Source organism: Maniola hyperantus, chromosome 2 (genome assembly GCF_902806685.2).
Source record: "Maniola hyperantus chromosome 2, iAphHyp1.2, whole genome shotgun sequence".
NCBI classification, from domain to species: domain Eukaryota; kingdom Metazoa; phylum Arthropoda; class Insecta; order Lepidoptera; family Nymphalidae; genus Maniola; species Maniola hyperantus.
Genome location: NC_048537.1, coordinates 11,283,074 through 11,305,937, shown reverse-complemented (window position 1 = coordinate 11,305,937; position 22,864 = coordinate 11,283,074). Strand labels below are relative to the sequence as shown.

General features: G+C 36.9%; 1 protein-coding gene across 3 annotated transcripts in view; it reads left to right on the top strand.

Annotated features, from left to right (window-relative positions):
- The first annotated feature begins 452 nt into the window (after positions 1-452).
- Positions 453-22,864, top strand: part of Lpin (phosphatidate phosphatase LPIN) — a 35,218-nt gene continuing 12,806 nt past the window's right edge. Inside the window, exons 1-7 of one of the 3 annotated variants that reach the window (XM_034978380.2) lie at positions 453-657; positions 7,594-7,933; positions 16,839-17,071; positions 18,172-18,660; positions 19,119-19,214; positions 20,873-21,127; positions 21,326-21,450. In XM_034978380.2, coding sequence (XP_034834271.1) covers positions 7,754-7,933; positions 16,839-17,071; positions 18,172-18,660; positions 19,119-19,214; positions 20,873-21,127; positions 21,326-21,450 — 1,378 coding nt within the window. In that variant the 5' untranslated portion in view covers positions 453-657; positions 7,594-7,753. The remainder of the gene's footprint in view (positions 658-7,593; positions 7,934-16,838; positions 17,072-18,171; positions 18,661-19,118; positions 19,215-20,872; positions 21,128-21,325; positions 21,451-22,864) is intronic. The other 2 variants (XR_004674815.2, XM_034978387.2) reach the window with 2 other exon arrangements.

Here is a 22,864-nt window from a genome sequence, read left to right as displayed (position 1 = left end):
TCCTGGCTGGGTCTGGTGTTTCTTCATCATTTTTTTTCATTTTCATAAACATATTCCATAAGTTTATTTTGTTGTTTTTTGGGTCCTTCTCCTCAATGTCTTTCTATGGTTTATTAGTAAGTAACAAGTATACTTAATCTACTTTCACGATGATTTTATAATATGTTTTATTCCATGAGATTATAAACTCATTTTCAAGAATGGTTAGTAATGGTTACTCAATGGGGCTAGCGATTAACCATTCAGTTAAAAACTCCATGCCCTTATTTATTTCAAGTTTCGTGTATCATCAGAAGATACTTTCGCAATAAATGGTACGATATCACGCCACAACACGCCATCGACACGTTTTCTCGTGCGTTCGACCAACTCAGTTTCCTTGTGTCACACGCATGTGTTGAGTTTGTATTGTGTATATGTGTGTATAATCGGTTGTACTGTTGTAACGTCACAGAGTGATTGGTTTGGTAATGGCGCACCCACCGCCACTTCAAAGTGTAAATCAGCAGTGTTTGAATCTACACGAGGAGTTTCGCACGCGTTTGATTAACTCTATTTAGTCTCGTCGTGTTCGAGTTCGTGCGTTAAATTCGCATCTCAACAATTACAATCCCTTGGCAAGTGTTGAGTGAATCCACAAAGCGTTTTTTATTTCAGGTTAGTTTTATTGTTTTTACCATGTTTATACTTAATTATTTAATTTTATGAAATAATTATAGACAATGATAAGATTATTTCCTGTTATCTTTATCATAATATTATTGTATAGTTGATGATTAATTAGCTTGATACTAAATATTTGCTGACTCTTGTGGTATCGTTGACTTTATATTCAGATGTCGTTATTTTTAAAAAATTATCTCCGTACCAAATTTCGTAAATACATTTAAACGCATGATTCTTCAAAAATCCCGTGGGAGCACCATGATTTAGGAATGCAATTCCTTACAGCATCAGGGTTGAGGAGTTGGATTCTCGAGTTCAACGATAAAGTCTTCACTTGGTTGAGTGGCAATTTATAAAGGACAATTTCTAAATCCCTAAATGCGAAAGTGTGTCTGTCTGTCTGTCTGTACCCACGGGTTTAGAGAAAAACCACACAAACGAAGTCGACGAAATATTTTACAGATAGGTATGGCTTTCATCCCGGAGATGGACATAAGTTACCTCAGAATTCAGATCCCGGAAAATCAAAGAGTACCCACGGAAAAGAAATATCCACAAAAACGAAGTCGTGGGCATTATCTAGTCTATTATAATGTTAGGTTAGGTGTTAATTACAAAGAAATAAAAATACTACTTATCAATAATATTATGTTCTCACTATAGCGGATATTATAAATTATAATAACCCTGCAGCATCAGGATTGAGGAGTTGGATCCAGAAATTAAAATGGGACCACCACGGAAACATCCTCTGTTGGTTAAAAAAATAATTTGCAAATCGGTGCAGAAACCTGGAAAAAATCGATGTATATACATTTAAAAAAAACGGGCCGAATTGAGAACCACCTCTTTTATGGAAGTCGGTTAAAAAAGGATGCGTCTTAACCGCGACTATTCTGTGGTTATATCGTATTAAAAGGCATTTAATGATAAGGTTACATACACATTACCTCGTAGGCATGATATTATGTAATATCAGCTTGTTACAAGTTGTAATATTGGCAGATTGGCACCCTCCCAATAAAATGGGTTTACTTTAGAAAACTGAAAACTATCAAGGATATTACGTTGTGTATAGATATTCTAGTTTTCTATAGGTAGGTATTTTCTATTCAATGTAGTGTTTCTAAATGAGCTAGTTTCATTTAACCTACAAAAAGATAAGAACAAGTTGCCAAAAAGTGACAACCTTATCTTAATAATTTTCGTAATTTATTTATTCGATTATCTTATCTCTAATGCTGCTTTTGTACTTAATCAAAACAAAATATAATGGTAGGTACGTGACCTGGCGGTATTTTATTCGATATTTTGCATGATAAAATATGATACCCCAATCGGTATAGTTCTCTTACTTTGAAATTTAAAACTCCCAATTTTCTCCCTTTTTTAATTGAGCTAAAAATATTTCTCGTTATACTTTTATTCGAATGATGTTGGGCCACTATTATGTACAACTGCTCCAAAATTCATATGGAATAATCGACTGGGTTCCATTTTTACCATTTTTGTACGGAACCCTAAAAACGGACAAGTGCGTAGTCTAAAGCAAAGACCTAGGAGCAATGTCTTTACAACATTTTGCGCGATGTTATCGATATGTCAATATGTTATTAGGTAGGTACCTATATAATTATTACATATTATGATCTATTTCATGCGCCACACGTATTTCGTTGTGAATCTTACAAGTATTCTCATATCTATTAAAAATTTACAATCACAAATGTTAAGGATCATAATACGTACTATCTTTACGCGGTTAGGAATCTACTACTATTACTAAAGGGTTATGAATCTGAATGTGGCCTGAAGAAGATATTTCATAGTTTTTTAGACCGTAATGAATGACCTGAAAATAGTAATAGGAAGTATCAGGAGGTTCATTGATATAGTGCAATTTTAAACCATAATCCTTCGAATGAAAATATCTCACTGTAAATCCCGATCCATGGCTCTACGTGAGCGAATGAACTTGACAACGAGACCGTTTATTGGATTATGGACTTATGGAGACTATTCTAAAGGATTAGTCAGTGCAGATACTTATGTCGTCTATATTGTGCACGATTATACGTATAACTTCAACGAGAAGTCGGGGGCAGAGTCCTCACACGGCCGCCACCGCGAACACGCTTCGTGCCAATACGAGCGTCAATGTCACGGATATTGTAGGTGGACAAATTAAGGTAATAATACCCTAATCTAGTTGTTTAACACAAGTCCCTGGAGAACACAGATGTATTCAGGGTTTCTTGTCATATGTATGTAATATCTTGTAATATGTTAGGTACATAAATTACGTTTAGTTAGAATTTAGGAACCTCTTTTTTTCTGACTTTTGTTATGCTATCAATAAGCTATAAGGTTGAAATCTACTAGATCAGACAAAAACTTAAACAAGCCAAAGTTTAACTCTGTCATAAGACTCATAAGTCTGAGAATTCTGAGCAAAGTCAAATTAGATACACTGTTAGCAGTCAGCCTGTGTCTTCTATATTATACAAATCGTGTAATGTTATGGGGAAACCCACTGGTGACGACTGACGCAGCCACCCCTACCGACACATAATTCTGTTACTGTCATACACAATACACAACTCATCTACCTAACTCATTATTATTGTCTTTTGTATCTATAAACTCGTATCCGTACTTTATTCGTATCTATTTTTCGCAGTAATATAATATTTACCTAAACATTTTCTAATTTGACAGAAATGGTCAGAAAATAAGAAATCTGTATAAGTATTAAAAGATAATTTAATAAGTATACCTAGTATGCGACAGTTTGAGATGGCAATCGGGGTGGGGACGCCCCGCACACCTGCATAGCCCCTGCGTTATCCCGGTGCGGGCGAGTGCGTGTGTGCGGGGCGTCCCCCCGCCTCATACCTAGGTACCCCCATTGCAATCTCGACCTGTCGCGAACTACATATATGTATACTTCAATTTTAAAATTTTAAATCCGATACGTACCTACCAATGTTTAATTGGGTGTGACTGATTGTATAGTTCAACCTAACAAGTCAAACAGCAAGAAACTTAAACTAAATACTTAACGTTGACTTAACATAATTCGTATGGTATTACCTATATGACAAGTTGTAACAACTTGTACGAATTATTTATTTTTTCTTTCTTTAAGTAGCTATGTGTAATGTAAGGCGATAGGTACTACAATTATCAAATTACACCATCTTAACAGTCTTAACAATGATCAAATTCTCTTAGTACTTATAATTTATTCAACATTTAATTTTAATAATTATTATCATCATCAACGAAGCGTTACAGCCCTGGATGGGCCTTGGCTTGGTCAAGCAAACTCCGCCATCAGGGCGCCCGCCGCGCCCAGTCAGAAGCACCTTTCTTCATGTAGGGCGATTGTCTAAAACCTGCATCAATCATTATTACAAGCTCAATTGTTCTGATTGGCTAAATTTGTGCGATTCTTGTTGCAACAATGCATTGTGGCCAATAGTGAGCGAGCATTAACCAATCAGAGATCGTGCGTTGTATCGTGTGCATGCGATCGTGACATTGTAGCTGTCAAACAACCGCGGTAGAGCCCCAGCTACGAACTTCCAAAACCCTCATGTCCTTCTCCACTACGTCTATCCACCGACCTCTAGGTCTTCCTCGGCCTGTATGGCCCTCTGGTTTGCTGTCCAACAACTTTTTCGAAGCTCTTGTGTCGTCCATGCGTTGCACATGTCCTGCCCATCGCATTCTCAATAATTATTAACTCATCGCTTTATTCGTATTTTATTATTTTCATTTTAAAAGGCTTCGTGAGATTGTGATTTTGTTTGTTTTATTAGTACGTCGACCCGCTTACTTGATAGCACAGTAGCTACTGTTGACATACTTTAGCAGTTCCCGGAAATCGTCTTAAAATGTGACGAGAGATACTGAATTGATATTATGGATTAAGAGCCAGCGCGTGCCAGACCTTTGTTATTTTATAAAAGACTAGCTGATGCCCGCAACTTTGTACGCATGGATTTAGGTTTTTAAAAATCCCGTGGGTACTCTTTGATTGTCCGGGATAAAAAGTAACCCATCTCCTTCTCCGGTATGCAAGCTATCGCTGTACCAAATTTTGTCAAAATCGGTTGAACGGATGGGCCGTGAAAGGCTAGGAGACAGACAGGCAGACGGACGGACGGACAGACGGACAGACACACTTTCGCATTTATATTATTAGTATGGCTGAAAGTTTCTCTGCGTATTGTCCCCAACACTGGGAGGAATGTTTGTTTGTATCACGGTGGCACGGCAACGTAGATGGCACGGATCGCTTTTTAAAGTGTTTGCAGGGATCTCTTTTGAAAATAAAATGTAGCCTATGTCTTTCAGAAATAATGTAACATTCTACCTACTGCTCAAAGCATTTTCAAAATCTATTCAGTAGTTCCAGAGATTACTTGCTACAAACAAACTTACAAACTTTACCTTTTTTTATAATATTAGTATAGATACAGGTATATTTATGATCCTTCTAATTCCTTTCATTAGGTAAGTAGGTAGGTATATCAATCGTTTATTTTTGTAAATAATAAACTGTTTTCGAATATCTATTTTTAGTAGAGCAATGGCCTATTGCTTCAATGGTGCAGTTGATATTTAGTAACACTCATAGAGATAGGCGTATATTTCGATTGCTCAAGTGAGAGGTTTTTTATCATTTATCCTAAACTTATCTGTCTGTCTGCTAGGTTTTCACGGCCCAACAGTTTACCCAAGTTCGAAGCTTCAATGGGGCACCCATATATCAACTCTTGCTAGCAAATTAAGCTCTGCCGCTTACACTGTTAGAAAGATTCGGCAGTTAACTGACGTGGAAACCGCAAAGATAGTATATTTTGCTTACTTCCATAGTATTATGTCTTATGGAATCTTAATATGGGGTAAAGCGGCAGATATTGGGAGAATTTTTGTATTACAAAAAAGGGCAATACGCGCAATTTATAACTTAAGACCACGCGATTGCCTTCGAGAGAAATTTAAGGAAATAGATATCCTTACTGTAGCCTCTCAATATATTTATAATAACATAATTTTTGTAAGACAAAATATTCTTAGTTACAAGAAAATTGGTGATCTACACAATAGGCTAACTAGAAACTGAGACAAACTTGCAGCTCCTGCCTTCCGCCTCAGGAAAGTCCAAAAGTCATTTGTGGGTATGGGTATTACCTTTTATAATAAAATCCCGCAAACTATTTTGGACTTACCTTTGCACAAGTTTAAAAAATCTAATAAAAATATGCTCCTGAAAAAAGCATATTACACAATTGAAGATTATCTAAATGATAAAAGAGCGTGGATTTGACCTGCAGCTCGTTCCAGCAACGCACAAGACTGCAAATACTATTTTATACATGGCATAATCTTGTACCTATATCAAATATTTGAAAAGAGCAACCGCCGAGTTTCTTGCTGGTTCTTCTCGGCAGGAAAGGCATTCCGAACCAGTGGTAGATGCATCCGACTATTCGTAAGCACTTGTAAAAGTTTATACGAATAAAAAGATTTTCATTTTCATTTTCATTTTACCCGAATTTGATGAAATTTGGTACAGAGCTAGCTTACATCCCGGGGAATAACATAGGCTACTTGATTTATCCTGAAAAATCAAAGAGTTCTCACGGGATTTTTAAAAAACCTAAGTCCACGCGGACGAGGTCGCGGGCGTCATCTAGTATGTATATAAATGGAAAAGCTGACTGACTGACTGAGTGACTGATCTATCAACGCACAGCTCAAACTACTGGACGGATCGGCATGCAGAAAGCTATTATGACGTAGACATCCGCTAAGAAAGGATTTTTGAAAATTCAACCCTTAGGGGTAAAATAGGTTTTGAAATTTGTGTACTCCAGGCGGACGAAGTCGCGGGCATAAGCTAGTTAAAGATATGAGTTTTGTAACTGAGCCTTATTTTACTATTAGGTATAATAATTTTTATAGGTAGTTAGTAAATAAGTGGAGAACCTAATTCAGCAGATACTCTACCTACTTATTTAATTTTTAAAAACCGGCCAAGTGCGAGTCAGGCTCGCGCGATGAGGGTTCCGTACTACAGTCATATTTTTTCGACATTTTGCACGATAATTCAAAAACTATGATGCATAAAAATAAATAAAAATCTGTTTTAGAATGCACAGGTGAAGACCTTTCATATGATACCCCACTTGATATAAATCTCTCACTTCGAAAGTTAAAAATACTAATTATTAGTTCATGACCACAATTTAATTTTTTTTGTGTGATCTAACCCTAAATTTACGGTTTTCAGATTTTTCCCCAAATGTCAGCTATAAGATGTACCTACCTGCCAAATTTCATGATTCTAGGTCAACGGGAAGTAGGTACCCTGTAGGTTTCTTGACAGACAGACAGACATAACAGACAGACAATAAAGTGATCCTATAAGGGTTCCGTTTTTCCTTTTGAGTTACGGAACCCTAAAAATTATGTAGATAATTGATTAATAATAATTTTTGTATTGACGTACAATTGGAGATATTTTTTAATTTAGAATACCTAAATATGATGTTAATCTGTGTTGCAGCTATTATGACCTTCAAGATTAATTGATATACATAATGTAATACGTAAGTCTTTAAGCGATAATATATAGATACGTATGTTTAAACAACGAGATTAAAATGCTAAATATTAATAATATATTCATTGTAAATTATAATTAAACTAAGTACAACCTATACCTACCAATAACAATTTGAATTTGCACAAGTAAATTTTTATCTATGGTAAGTTAACTGAATTATGGTTTCCTGTGGCGACCAATATATTATTACCGCACTAGTGCGATAACGAATAATTGGATGCACGGCTAGGCAAATGACTGCGATAATTACATTTTTTTCTTTATTAATTTGTTTTTTTTTGTTACAGATACGGACTGACTTCGTTATTATCGATATCACAATGGGGTAGTGAGATATTAGGTGATATCGAAAAACAAATTTAAAAAAGTTGTACCTATAGTAAATATTATATAAATAGTTCGTTGTGATTAATTTGTGATTTTGAGGAGTGCTATAAACCGACAGTCATGTATTCTATGAACTATATCGGCAAGTTTATCGCGAAGTTCTACAATGAGATCAATGGTGCCACTCTAACGGGAGCCATCGACGTGGTGGTGGTAGAACAACCCGATGGCAGCTTCACTTGCTCGCCGTTCCATGTGCGCTTTGGAAAGTTGGGCGTACTGCGTTCCAGGTTTAAAGTGGTATGTATTCTAATTTTTGTAACCACTGTCTTGTTTAAAAATCAATGTCTTTATTTATTTATTCAGATACAAGTTAGCCCTTGACTGCAATCTCATATCGTATCATGAATATCCTTCGATATCGTATCCAGAATATCCTTCGATACGATAAAAGTAATTAAACTTTACTAGTCATAAAACACAAATAAGAGTTTGTCGGACCATATTATTATTATAGTGGCATATATATAATATTCTATGTATTGGTAAATGCTTTGCCTACCCTAAGTTTTGTATAAGCTGTAGGTTGAAGGCTGAAGCAGAATTACTTATTTTGTATCTCATAGTTGAACATCCTCTACCTACCCGACTGTTCTTAGTTTCCGTTTGTTGAATAATGAGCAAGTGCCATACTTAGCGATTTCACCGACAATTTTTATTCTAGAATATCTTGGTCTTTGCAATTCAATAGAAGTTGATAAATATGAACAAGCACAGCATCTACTAATAATAAAGAACTATTTTATTATATTTTTAAATCGATTTCGCGCAAAAAATGTTCCTCGCCGTAACTAATCGATTCAATTTGCGGATGTTTTACCGCTTGTCAACTTTCCCATTAAGTTACATCTAATTTCCACCTACTATAGGAAACTAGTTTTCTTATAATACAGGATATTTCTACCATCAGCTGTGACCAACTGGAAACCCGCATTAAAATCATGGTTATTTGCTGTAAAGCTTTTACTCAGGTTTTTTACTTACCTAACTTTGAATTGCATAACAGCTTTTGAACATTGCTTTGACGTTATCGGTTATATATTTAAGGGAATTGCATTCGCTAATGACAGTTGCCGTTTCACCTTGAAACTAGCAATTTTTGTTTTGGCGTTTGGTTTTGGCGCAATTTATTGACATTTGATCAGCTGATACTAATTACTAACACGCACTTTTAGTACTTTAACGTACTAGGGTAAAGGACTCCAGTAAATGAACGAATACGAAACTTCGAAAAAATCGGTTTTCATACATTAAAAAAAACGGGCCGAATTGAGAACCATCTCCTTTTTGGAAGTTGGTTAATAAATGCGAAAGTGTATCTGCTAAGGCTAATTTTTAACCCGTAAAATTAAAGAGTTCCCACGGGATTTTCAAAAAGCCTAAATCCACGCCCACGAAATCGCGGGCATCATTTAGTATTTTTATATTATTTTGTGTATCTATATATAGTCATAAATTATTTAATAATCAAAAAAAGCAAAAATAATGCGCGATATTAATTATTACTATACTGATTTTTTTTTTATTTAATAGGAAAACTTACAGCTAATTGGAAAAGTAAATAGATAAGAACAGAAGAAAATTGAAGCTGATGACAAGTTTCACAAATGGAATTTATATAAGACTAGCTTATGCTCGCGACTACGTCCGCGTAGACTACATAAATTTCAAACACCTATTTCACCCCCTTAGGAGTTGAATTTTCAAAAATCCTTTCTTAGCGGATGCCTACGTCGTAGATAGATAGATAGATAGAAATACTTTATTGCACACAAAAAATATTACATAACATGACAAAGAAACTAAAACGAAAAAAAAAAATGTATGCAAAGGCGGCCTTATTGCTCACAGCAATCTACCAGGCAACCTTTGGTGAAAGGAGAAACTAGGTGTGTTGGATAGTACTTACACGCAATACAGAAAAATGAAGTAGTGTAAAACAATATAATATAATTAATTAATAAGTACCTAACTATTTCAGTAATACATACATAACTATCACACATATACATATCTATTATAAATATCAATATATATACAATCCATAATAGTAATATATATATCGTCGTCGTAGTCGTAATAGCTATCAGCATACCAAATTTCAGCCCGATCCGTCCATTAGTTTGAGCTGTGCGTTGATAGATCAGTCAGTCAGTCAGTCACGTTTTCTTTCTATATATTAAAGATCAAAAAACAAAAAAAAACTCGACTGAGGGAGAGAGAGAATAGAGGCAAAAGTAGTAAATGTTTGTCGTATACCGTCAATTGTAACACCTACAGTTGACGATTGATTTTTAAAAAACCTAATTCTACGCGGACAAAGTCGCAGGCATCGCCTAGTAGTTTATAAGTCACTTAGGGCCTTTGTAAACAGCGTCATACTTACTCATAGGCGAGCAAAATCCGACACGATTTTATTCCGAACGTAGAGGCCTGGCAAAACATCCGACATTTCTTGTCGGCGCCAACACAAAATCGGTTTTAGTCAAGTGTGCATCATATAAAATGTTCTGCCACTGGAACATCCGATTAAAATCCGGGCCCGACAACCGACAAGTGGAAACCGACTCTTACGGAAATAATCGACTGTGATAGACAAACAGCCGGAAGGACGGAGCAAATCGAACCATAAGGGTTCCATTTTTAGGGTTCCGTAGCCAAATGGCAAAAAACGGAACCCTTATAGATTCGTCATGTCTGTCTGTCTATCCGTCCGTATGTCACAGCCACTTTTTTACGAAACTATAAGAGCTATACTGTTGAAACTTGGTAAGTAGACGTATGCTGTGAACCGCACTAAGATTTTCACACAAAAATAGAAAAAAAACAGTAAATTTTGGGGGTTCCCCATACTTAGAACTGAAACTCAATAATTTTTTTTATCAAACCCATACGTGTGGGGTATCTATGGATAGGTCTTTAAAAATGAAATTGAAGTTTCTAACATCATTTTTTTCTAAACTGAATAGTTTGCGCGACACTTTCAAAGTGGTAAAATGTGTCGTCGTCCCCCCCCCCCCCTGTTACTTCTAAAATAAGAGAATGATAAAACTAAAAAAAAATATATGATGTACATTACCATGCAAACTTTCACCGAAACCATTGGTTTGAACGAGATCTAGTAAGTAGTTTTTGATTTATCGTGCAAAATGTCGATAATTGTATGCAAATTGTAGTACGGAACCCTAAGTGTGCGAGTCTGATTCGCACTTGGCTGGTTTTTACGATTATGGTACGGAAAACCCTTAAAAACTCTTATTCATAAAAATGTGTATCAGCTGGTTTAATTCCTGGTAGTTTTTAGTTATGGTAAAAACCTGTGATTTGTTCATTCACTTGAGCCTTTACCCTAGAACCTGATTAAACCGACCGCCCCATATCGAAACCCAGTAAATGACATTTTTTGAAAAATCGTTATATTATGTCATAATTCTTACTTCAATAGTATGTCCCATTATTGTAAGGAAAACAGCATTAAAATCTATACTTCCACATCCATATCCATACTCCACACCTACTTAATATTATAAATGCGAAAGCGTGTCTGTCTGTCTGTCTGTCTGTCCGTCCGTCTGTCTGTCTGTCTGTCTGTCTGCTAGCCTTTCACGGCCCATCCGTTCAACCAATTTTGACGAAATTTGGTACATCGATAGCTTGCATCCCGGGGAAGGACATAGGCTACTTTTTATCTCGGAAAATCAAAGAGTTCCCACAGGATTTTAAAAACCTAAATCCACGCGGACGAAGTCGCGGGCATCCTCTGGTTTTCCATATAACAGAAATTTTTATACCTCTACAGTCTAAACCTACATACAGTACGCGACAGGTTGAAAAAATGGTAATCCGGGAGGGAACGCCTCGTATAACCGCACAGCTCCTGCGCTAACCCGGTCCGGTCGTGCGCCTTATGACGTGCGGGTGTACGGGGCGTCCCCTTGCCTTATATCCCGATTACCCTCTCAACCTGTCGCAGGTAAGTGTCGTAAGTGCACCATATACAATGAGAAAACCAATTCAAAGCCTAGTAAGTCGCTGTGACCATTTTAAAAACATAACCCATGATCTAAAATCCAAATCAAAACAGTAAAGACGTTTAATAATGCATTAAAAGTAAGAATAGGAAAGTCAATAACCTCTATAGTACGCGAGATGAATGATGAGAAAATGACAGATGGAAATCGGGGTATAAGGCAGGGGGTCGCCCCGCACACCCGCACAGCCCCCACGCTAACCCGGTGCGTGATAGCGCGGGTGACGTCCCGACCCCGATGGCCATCTCGACCTGTCACGTACTATAGGTACATGTCAAATGTTTGCAAGGAAAATACTTTGCATACAATAATGTTTTTTCTGCTTTATTTAACAAAGTCTAACTACTAGAAAATCTACTGAAAATACTTAGTCTTAAAATAAAATAAATTAAATTATCTCCTTGTGGTCTCGTCTGATGTCGTTTACAGGGTTTGGATTTTAGGCAGCCGAAATGTCCATCTCCGGTATGTAAGCTATCTCTGTACCTACCAAGTAGACGATGCCCGAAACTTTGTCCACGTGGAAAATCTATTGGGAACTCTTTAATTTTCCGGATTTATTATGTCCTTTCCCAGTATACAAGCTATCTCTGTACTAAATTTCATCAAAATCGGTTTAACGGTGAAAAGATAGCAGATAGACACACTTTCGCAATATAATATAAGTATATGGATTAGATGATTATAAAATGATAAACTCATCAGATTTACCTAGCACGACTATGTTATAATGAGGTGGATATGACATAAGTATAGACTATAGAGTATCCATATAGGCAACTATTGAGCTATAAAAACTGAAATTACTTGTTACGTAAGGTGTGCGGTGGAATTTTTTTATGGAACAATGACGATTATTTTCCATTGACATTATAATACGAAACGAAGTTGATAATTCTTATGATAAATGATTAAGTAAATTTTATTACTAGGTACCTACCTACCTCACAAGTAACATTAGCATTAATTAGTTATGGTACGTTATGTAATGGTAACTTATTTAAAGGTAAACTTAATGTATTTTTGCATATTCGTCATAGATCTTATTTTGATTCCAATTCAGGGCAATTTTGATTTACTTTATAGTTAGGTGGGAAAGTATAGGTAATAATATGTGAAACACACGACAGCTACGTACCTACTAAGCTAAATATAAATATGAAGGCATGTTGATTGACGTCACGTAAAAAAATGCTGTCAAAGAAAAATATATAAAAAACTAGAGACCCGTCCCGGCTTCGCACTGGACAGTCTGAATGGTCTGAACGATTATCGTCATATTCAAAACAATATTAAACTATACGTATAAACTATAAACACTCTTTTTGAATTACTCTATCTATTCGTGAAAACCGTATTAAAATCCGTTGCGTGGTTTAAAAGATCTAAGCGTATATACAGACAGCGGGAAGCGACTTTATTCTATACTATGTAGAGATATTTAAGAACGGGCCTAAACCATCTGATAACCAGAGGAAAGGTATTTTTTATATTTTTTACGAACCAAGGGGTTACCTAATAAAATTAGTTCAAGGTAACCTTGGACCTTCAAGGTAAACCGTCCAAGGTTCAGGGTTCCCGAGCTTTAAAGTTGAAAAATTCAGACAATATTTACAACCATCTGATAATCATATGAATTTTATAACAATTGAGAGCAGCATAAAGAACAAGAAAATTTGCGGTTACCTAAAGAAAACCATTCAAGGTGGAATCTATGGTCAGTTGCAACTTGCATTATTTTATCAATGCATAGTTACAAACAGTACTTAGATATTGATTCTCCTAATCCCAAACGCTTACTTCGTTGTCTTTGCGTAACTAACAATCGCTTTGTTTAAGAATGATTGAATAGTATTCGTAATTAAAGATACCTATATTATGTACTCAGTTAAGTAATCGTCCTTCAGAATTATTAAGTCGATTCATTAAAATAATACCTAGTGCGATAATTCCGTATATCTATCTGGTTTTTTTAAAAGCCGAGCCCCCAAATGTTTGATTATAAATTATAATAGATACCTATACGTAATGATATTAAGCATACTATATATTCAAAGCTTTTAAGTAACTTAGTAATATATTCAAATATATTTCTATATGTAGGTATGGCAGGTGCGAAATACAATATTTTGAGGAAGGTATTATAAAATTAGCATTTGAGCATAATAGTAATTCTAGATTTTAGGTTATAGGTTTTGATTTTATTTATTTATTTATCTTATCTTATAGAATGTATGCGGCATTTTTTTTTACATTCAGTGCCACAGAAATCATAGGTATTTAAGTTAATTATTTGTATGTTTTTAAATTAAATCTGTATACAAAATAGATCTCGGTATAGATACATAATTAATTTTTTTTTTTAATAGATAAAGCGAGCAAACGAGCAGGCGGGTCACCTGATGTTAAGTGATTACCGCCGCCAATGAACATTTGCAGCACCAGAGGAGCCGCCGATGCGTTGCCGGCCTTTTAGGAATTTGTTGGTCCGCCCCTTGAATAACCCCATGTTATAATCTAGTGGGAACACCACCGATGGGAGTTGGTTCCACAGTTTGCACGTGCGTGGAAAGAAGGATCTGGCGCAGCGGACGGTCGAAGTGCACCAGACACCCAGATGGTGAGGGTGAAATACCTTACGGTGGCGCGCGGTGCGGTTGTAGAAAAAAGAGGGTGGAATGAGGTCAAAAAGCTCTTCAGAGCACTCCCCATTATACAGGCGATAGAACACTCATAGAGAGCTAACGTCTCTGCGGTGCTCCAGGCTTTCCAACGAGCCGGTTAGTTTGGGATCGTCCACAAGTCGAACAGCCCGCCTTTGGATCCGATCAAATGGAAGGAGTTGGTACTGGGGTGCTCCAGCCCAAAGGTGGGAGCAGTACTACATGTGAGGGCGGACTTGCGCCTTATAGAGTAGGAGCCTATGCTCGGGCGCGAAGTACCGCTTTGCACTGTTGAGCACCCCAAGCTTTTTGGAGGCTAATTTGGCCTTGCTTTCCAAATGATCGCGGAATTGAACCTCGCTCGAAATGTGGACTCCAAGGATCCCAATGCTGTTGGAAGGTGTGAGGGGAGTGCTCTGAAAGAGAAGAGGCAATGTAAAAGGGGACTTCTTGGCGGAAAAACATACCTATATAAGATAAGATAGGTTAGATATGGTCAAACTAATGATATTATGTAAAACACAAATATCATTATAGTAATTAAATCGAACTCTGCAATTCCCAAGCATTTATTGCTAAGTAATAGGTAACTACTAACTAGATCTGTCGTTATTCGATTTCACGAATTATTTCGTAAAGTAGTCACGAAATAATGTATAACTATATGCATGGTACTTACTACTTATTGATTACCTATGTACTTGTTAGTAAAACGGTTGCTGCAATGTTTACTTAAAACACATGTGTAGACATGTGATTGGCTACTAGTTACGTACGTATCCATGATACGTAGTTATAATAATTAGTCGAGCGAATTATTCTCTGCAGGAGAGTTTATAGCTCAGTGTGTTTGTCTAGATTGTTCTTATCTATAATATAAACTATTCTGGCAGAACGTAGATATTTATATTATAATTTATAATGATCTGAACCTCGATAATTCGAAGGATCTTTCTTTGTAGGAGGAAATAATAGAGTTGAATGGAAATTTTGAGATTTAAGAATTAAAGATAGCTAGCTGTTTAGTCTATTGCCAAAACAAGCTCAGACATAGGAAATGTGCGACTGATTCACTGCAAAAATTGGAAAGTTGCCAGTGCGCGCTATCACCCTCAACACGAAATTTGTATGAAAAATTTGGCACAAATATTTTACGTTCATGAGAGGACTCGTTATTTTAGTAAGAGTCGGTTATTCCATCTCATTTTCTTCAACAGTACGAAAGTCGTATTTTTTTATATAAATAAATCCATACCTATACTTAATAAAACTGTTACTGCGCGATTTCTCGACATAAAATATATTTTGAAAAAATAATCGGAGGAAGCATTATCGATAGAGCCTAATACAGTTTATTTTATTTTATTTTGTGTCTGTCCGTCTGTGTGCGCGCTTCACGCTGAAACTACTGAACGTATTTGAACTGTATCTTGGTAATTGGCATATTTATAGCTACAACTCCGGGACCCGGGTTAACATACTTGATAGTTTTCATCCCAAAAAACAATAGGGTTCGTTCAAGATAGGGAATGGAAATTCTTGACGATGTTACTCTACTCCGTCAGATCTTTACCGATTTACTCTTTACAAAGGTTGCAACTTGTTCTGTCAGGTCTGGTTGTACGTTTGAGCGAAGATTTGATAAATCTTTTTTGAAAAGGAGGAAGGAACTCCTCAACGGGCTACGGCAAATCAATGGCGATCAGTAAAATAGCTTAGTTAAAAAGTAGTTTTAACTATAATACAACAATAAATAATACGTATATTTTCATTACTACCCTAGGTGTAGTAATACAATAATAAATAATATTTACCTATATTTTCATTAACTACCCAATAACAGGTTGGTAAAAAAAATTGATACCTCTTGTTAGTGCATTTGAATCCGGTGTTTTTACGAGGAAAGTTATATATTATATTATGTACCAATTCTAATAACACAGTCATATTTTGTCTACGGAATAGATAAACCCATCCGTGCGAAGTTGGATCGGTTCGGCTAAACAAATATGGGGGAAACACGGATAATGAGAAATGACTAATAGGTACGCGGGGTTGTCCGTCGACAGTCAGTCTAAGAACAGTTGGTTGATTTTGCTTTATGGTTCATCAGCATGAATTGCAAAATGTATTGTAGTTTATCACGTAGACGCGTTTCGTAAATAAAACAGGGATGCTCTTTAAATGTAAAAAGGTATAACTTTGTTTTCGCAGATTCTTACAAAATATTATATTCTTCGAATTGACTAAAATAAAGTCTAAAAACTGTGGGGCGATTTCGTAAAACCTGCATCAATCATTATTACAATTTCAATTGTTTTGATTTACGAAATCTACCTACTGTACTTTTCACATGACAGTTGTTGACACATAGAGCAAATCGAGTCCTTTTTCAAATTTTACGCGTTATAATAATTTAGTTCATTGACATGTTCAAAATGTATCCTAAAGGTTGACTTGGAGCTAAATGGAGAGCCGCTGAACATTCACATGAAACTGGGAGAGTCTGGCGAAGCGTTCTTCGTGGAGGAAGTCGGGGAGGACGAGGCGGAATGCGCGGCCCACCTCGCCACCTCGCCCATACCTGCCACGCGCTTCGATAACTTGTACGAGCCGCGGCGACGGAATTCGCTCTCTGCTGTGGAACCTGATCATGGACAAGCTTCTGACTATACTAAGAGAAGGTAGTGAGTGATAGTAATGAATGAGCCTGCATGCCTGAGAGTTCTCTATAATGTTCTCGAAGGCGTGTGAAGTTTGGCCAATGTGGCCAAGTGCGGAAAACCCTTTTCACTCTGAGAGGAGACCCGTACTCTGTAGTGAGCCGGAGATGGGTTGCTCATGATGATGATGATGATGAATGAATGAGCTAAGTAGGTACACTTGTAACACGCTACATGAAGCCTGACCCCGCGGCCGGGAACAGATCTTATTACTAGAATGTTATACATTACGTACGTACATTTTCAGAACCCACTCGCCATATTTGCTCTATGTGTCAACTGTAATGTCAAAAGTACGATACGCATAGAGCAAATATGGCAAGAGAGATCTCATAAGTTATGCATTATGTGCACTGCACTTATCAAAATATGGGTGGGATTCGTTAGTTATATAAATAAAGTTCAATATTGTTGATTTTAATGTTAAAGTGTCTTGAAGTATAGTCAATAGCTAACAAGTTTCCTTAGGTTGTCAATGTCAATGGCGTCATTATTTCAAGAACCGATTTAAAAAGTAGGTAATTAGAAAGCGAAACACACGCTATACCATTCAACTAAATTATACACGTAGTACCTACCAAACTATTGCAGTGTATGTAATGCATCTAAATAGAACTGTAAACAGGTATCGGGCAGACAGCGCACATTATTTTATCGGTATCAGGAAACCTTGATGAACTCTCTAATCGTTATTATTATTCGTTAGACACTAGATGATGCCCGTGACTTCGTTGGTGTGTTTAAGTTTTTAAAATCCTCTGGGAACTATGATTTTCCAGGATATAGTATCCTGTGCCAACAATGTGGATGCAAGCTATTTCTGTACCGAATAGATGATGCTTTTGAGTTCATCAATGTGGATTTGGGTTTTTTAAGAATCCCGTGGAAAATCTTTGATTTTTCGGGACAATAAATAGCCTAGGTATATCCATTCCCGGAATGCAAGCTATTCTAGTACTAAATTTTGTCAAAATCGGTTAAACGAATAGGCCTTGGAAAGTTAGCTGACCAACATCGCATTTATAATATTAGTACAGATTTATTTCCTAATTTGTTTACAGATACACTGCAGATGGAAAATCTATGCAGAAACCAGACTTGAGCAAAATAGGCAAAAATAAAAAGGACGACAAAAAGACAGTTGACGACCATGACAATGAGGCTTTGTTCGAGATGGACGGCCTTAACGAAGGGTCGTCTGATTGGACAGATTCGAAACCAAAGACGTTCGCGGCCACGAAGCTCGGCGCGGCTGAGAGCGAGGCGAACCAAACGGTGCAGAAGATAAGCGAACATAACGATTTCCGACCCATCGACGCTGCACCCAGCCAAGAAGATCTCAAACCAAATAACGGCAACGGAAAGAAGAAGAAGAAGACGAGAAAAGTGAGCTCGAAGAAGAAGCACCAAAGAAAGTCATCAACCAGTTCGATTTCTAGTCAATCTGATCTCCCCAGTTCCGAGCAGCGCTCTTCACAGCCGACCTCCATTCCCAACACCACCGATATTAATTTCTTCAGCGACACTGAAGTTGTCACAGGCGGTCTCAGGTAAGTTTGATTTATTATATCGATTTGAAAAGTTTTAGAGTGAAGCCACACGATGCGTTGCGTTGGCGGTGCCGCTGCGTTATGCTACATATAAATCACTATACCATGCCACACGATGCGTTACAGCGTCGTGCAGCGCCGCACCGCACGCGCAACGGACTTGGAAGCAGAGAGACGAGGCGGGGACGGGTTGTGCGTTGCAACGCCATAATTTTTGCCGGAGCGGCTACGCAGTGCCCGTGTGGCACCCAATACTTAAATACACAGCGCGACCCACCGGAAACGCATCGTGTGGCCTCAGTCTTATCTAACCAGAATATTTTACTAATACTTAGGGTGCATAGAGAACGTTAGTCTCCCAGTTAGTTAACCAATTTCCACGGGGAACTAATCCTTTTAGGCGAATGTGTAGTTTGTAATTAATTTTGTAAGGATCTGACGGCGTTGCCTGGTTACAGCGAAGAGATGTCCAACTTGAACCTGAAAGGTGACAATCGCATCCCACTGGCTCTATCGGATACGGCGTTCGAGGTGCACTCCGCCTCGAGACACTCGTAAACATACTATGATACTATCGCACAACGTAACGCTTTTTTCCACTTGATCTGTAGTTAGTTCATTCTATCTCTTACGTAAAAGTAACTTGTAGGCAAATAGAGTTGTTTGCTTTCACGCCTCGTACCCGCTCTTAGAACTCCATCATGACTACCTATTTATTTGTAAACGAAATGTTGTAAGGGGGCTGTAATTAAGTTTATCCGAGAATTCCTTGATCCTTGCGCCTATTAATAATAATTAGATTTCCTAATAAACGATCTCTTTTATTACATAACATAATATAAAAGCTTTATTATATTACTATTTTTAATAACTGCATAAGTAGAGGCCAAGCTTTATATATAACTAAATTAATATTAAAGTATTTTTTTACTATAATATTATGACATGAATAATATTCTTTTATTGATCGTACCTAATATCTCGGGTGCAATCATAATATTACTATATAATAAATTTTACGTTACGTCATAATTAGTAAATGGCGTATAAAATCCGTTCTCGCTGAAGACAGAAGATTCAAAACGCACGAGAGTAGAGAAGAATCTATGAATGTTACCCAAATGTTTTCACTTTACACATGTATGTGTATTCTATACGGCCATATGGAATAATCATGTTATTTTCTTCTTAAACATAGAATATTTTTGGTAAGACAATCTTGTTAAATATTTTACAAACGTAATTAGTCGAATTTCGAACGTTTAATTCATTCGCTTCGCTGAATTAAGATAAGCGACAGCGTAAAACACTCATTATTATTTACGTGAATAATATATGACGTATGTTTTGTGCCCATTTCTACACTGAATAAGAACAAAAAATATTCGCTTTGTAGGTTCAATCTTTTTCTATAACAGAGTTTTAATGAAAAAAAAATTAGAGATATCAAACGAAAATTGTAGCAGCCGCTATGATATAGCAAGAGAAGTTCAATAAAGTAAATAATATCTACTGTTATTTCTTATACGTCTTGTTCCCATGTACAGTCATGTATTGCGTATGCAAGTCCTCTGTTGTTGATTGTGCAATTATTCTTTATTAATGTTTTGTGGTGATTCAACAATTTATTGCTCATATTACGCGTTATAATAATGTTATTGTAGATGAAAGCGTATGTATCATATTGCGTAGTATAGACGCCATTTTCCTTCACATCGTATTTCTATTGTAATCTAAATAACAACAATTAATGGTTTAATTGAAGAATCGAAGTCGATGCGGATATTTATTTAAAATTAATACAAAACTGAACAAACATAAATTTATTTATTTACAAGAATTTGCTCTAAAACTGTCATTTTAATACAAGCTGTATAAATAAAACTTTATTGTTGTGGATATTATTTATCACTAGGTAATACCTGATCGATAATCTAGTTTCAAAATTATAAACCTAAGCTATGTATTACAGTACGCAGCAGCAAATATTACATCGACCTTTAGAAGGAGATAGCAGTTTTGTAGAGCGTTGTCTCTGTCGTTGAGACTGACAAACCGTCACATGGGTATGAATGACAAAACCGAAATCTTTGGTCAATCTAAAGGTCGATGTATAGTAATTTATTGCCGGCTATTGTACTTGTTTGTTTATTCATTTATTAAGTCATTTTATAAACTATATTTTATAGCTATATTTTTTTTATTTATTTAGCAAGGGATCTCGTCATGGAACACCAGTTCAGTCAGACACGGAAATGGAATTACAAAGAGCTGCGAATGGCGACAAATCGTCCCAGTCGTGGCGGTGGGGAGAACTACCTGAGCCCCCATTACGCGTAGCGCAGATCGTGTGCCCGGAGTCCCCAGGGTCTCCCGCGTCAACAGCGGAGCCCGCGTCCCCGACTGAGCCTTTGAGTTCTGATGAAGAGCGAACGGAACGCCGCGGAGTATTGAGTGGCATGTTCAGGTTAGTTAACAATGTGTATTAGGCACCTACCTTAGGCTAGAGTCTACCCTAAGGTTGCCTGGAAGAGATCTCTATTTTAGCAATAAGGCCGCCTATTGTACTTGCAAACATCCTTGTTATATTTCTATTGTTTTGGTTTTGGTGTACAATAAAGAATGTTTTACTTTTACTTTACTTTACTCGTCAACCCTTGTTCAGGTTCATGTCAACGCGCGAGGCTGCGGACACTGCGCCCGGAGGGGTCTACCTCGACGACCTGGATCGCGGTCAAGTCGATCCCGATTTATACTTTCCTAAGCACCACGCGGATCGTTATCGAACAGGTACGTAAATCTCAAGGCCCAGACGTGCTGTGCTTCTCTGTCTACTGCCAAAGTAAATAAAGTCTACCAATGGGTGTTACGCATTACTGTTATAAAATTTTGGAACATGACCTACTTTGGAGATCCGGTTGAGGTCTTTTCGGTTCCCCCGTACCGTACATTCATCATGATCAACCCATTACCGGTCCACTACTGAGCACGGGTTTCCTCTCAGAGTGAGAAAGCTTAAGGGGACTCAGTTCGGTGCTTTCTTCATACAAACGTAGGAGGGAAATTACAACAATATTCGATATTGTACGCACAAAGCTAAGAATTATATCGATTTATCTCGTCATTATCTAGGTTTATTGATATATAAAATAAAACATTGAAAAAAATATTGATTTAAAAGTTACGAGGCTCAAAAGATTCCTATTTTAACACTAAATTAATGACAACTTTGGGCGTAAATAAATAAGATTAGGGATATGAAAATTCTAAAACAATTTATCATTAGACGTAGTTTTTTTATTCATTAGTTGAAATAACTTTACTTTGCAAACATAAATTCAGCAGTTTTTTCTCAAAAATACTTTTCCTAAACCCTTTTCGCGCGCTTGATTTCGGTGAAAATCATCGTGCCTCTCAACTTTCTCATACAATGTTAAGTGAAAAGCAAACATGTTACCCACGTGCGCTGCCAATTTCGGTCGAGCGTCCTGCGTCACCTTAAGGCCATAATCTGCCATGCTGGCCCAATGCGGATTGGCAAACTTCACACACCTTCGAGAACACGGAGAACTCTCAGGCATGCCGGTTTCCTCACGATGTTTTCCTTAACCGATAAATAAAGTGATATTTAATTGTTTTAACCTACCTTACACTACATAGCAAGTTGGTGACGTTTATCAACACTAAATAACTAATAATTAATTACCGCCACTGCTTTAAAATATTTTCCTTTCAAACAATTCATTTAACCTAAACGTTGAAATTATTGAAGTTTAGAACGATCTGGGAGACCGATGCATTACTATACCAAGTAAACCCGTAAATGAGATCATGACTCACACCAATGATGAGGAATATGACGCTGAGAAAGAGAGTGAGTTTATAAAGTTGCAATAATTCTGTCTGTTGTCTGATTTGTAATTGTTTCTGTGTGAATCACGCACACTCCAATGGATAAGTTGAAAGAAACTATACTTCAATAACATGACTGTAATTAATACCTACTTCAATTAAGTACATGACTAAATGACTTCGTCCGCGTAGACTACACAAATTTCAAACCCCTATTTTACCCCCCTAGGGGCTGAATTTTCAAAAATACTTTCTAAGCGGATGTCTACGTCACAATAACTATCAGCATGCCAAATTTCAGCCCGATCCGTGCAGTAGTTTGAGCTGTGCGTTGATAGACAAATCAGTCAGT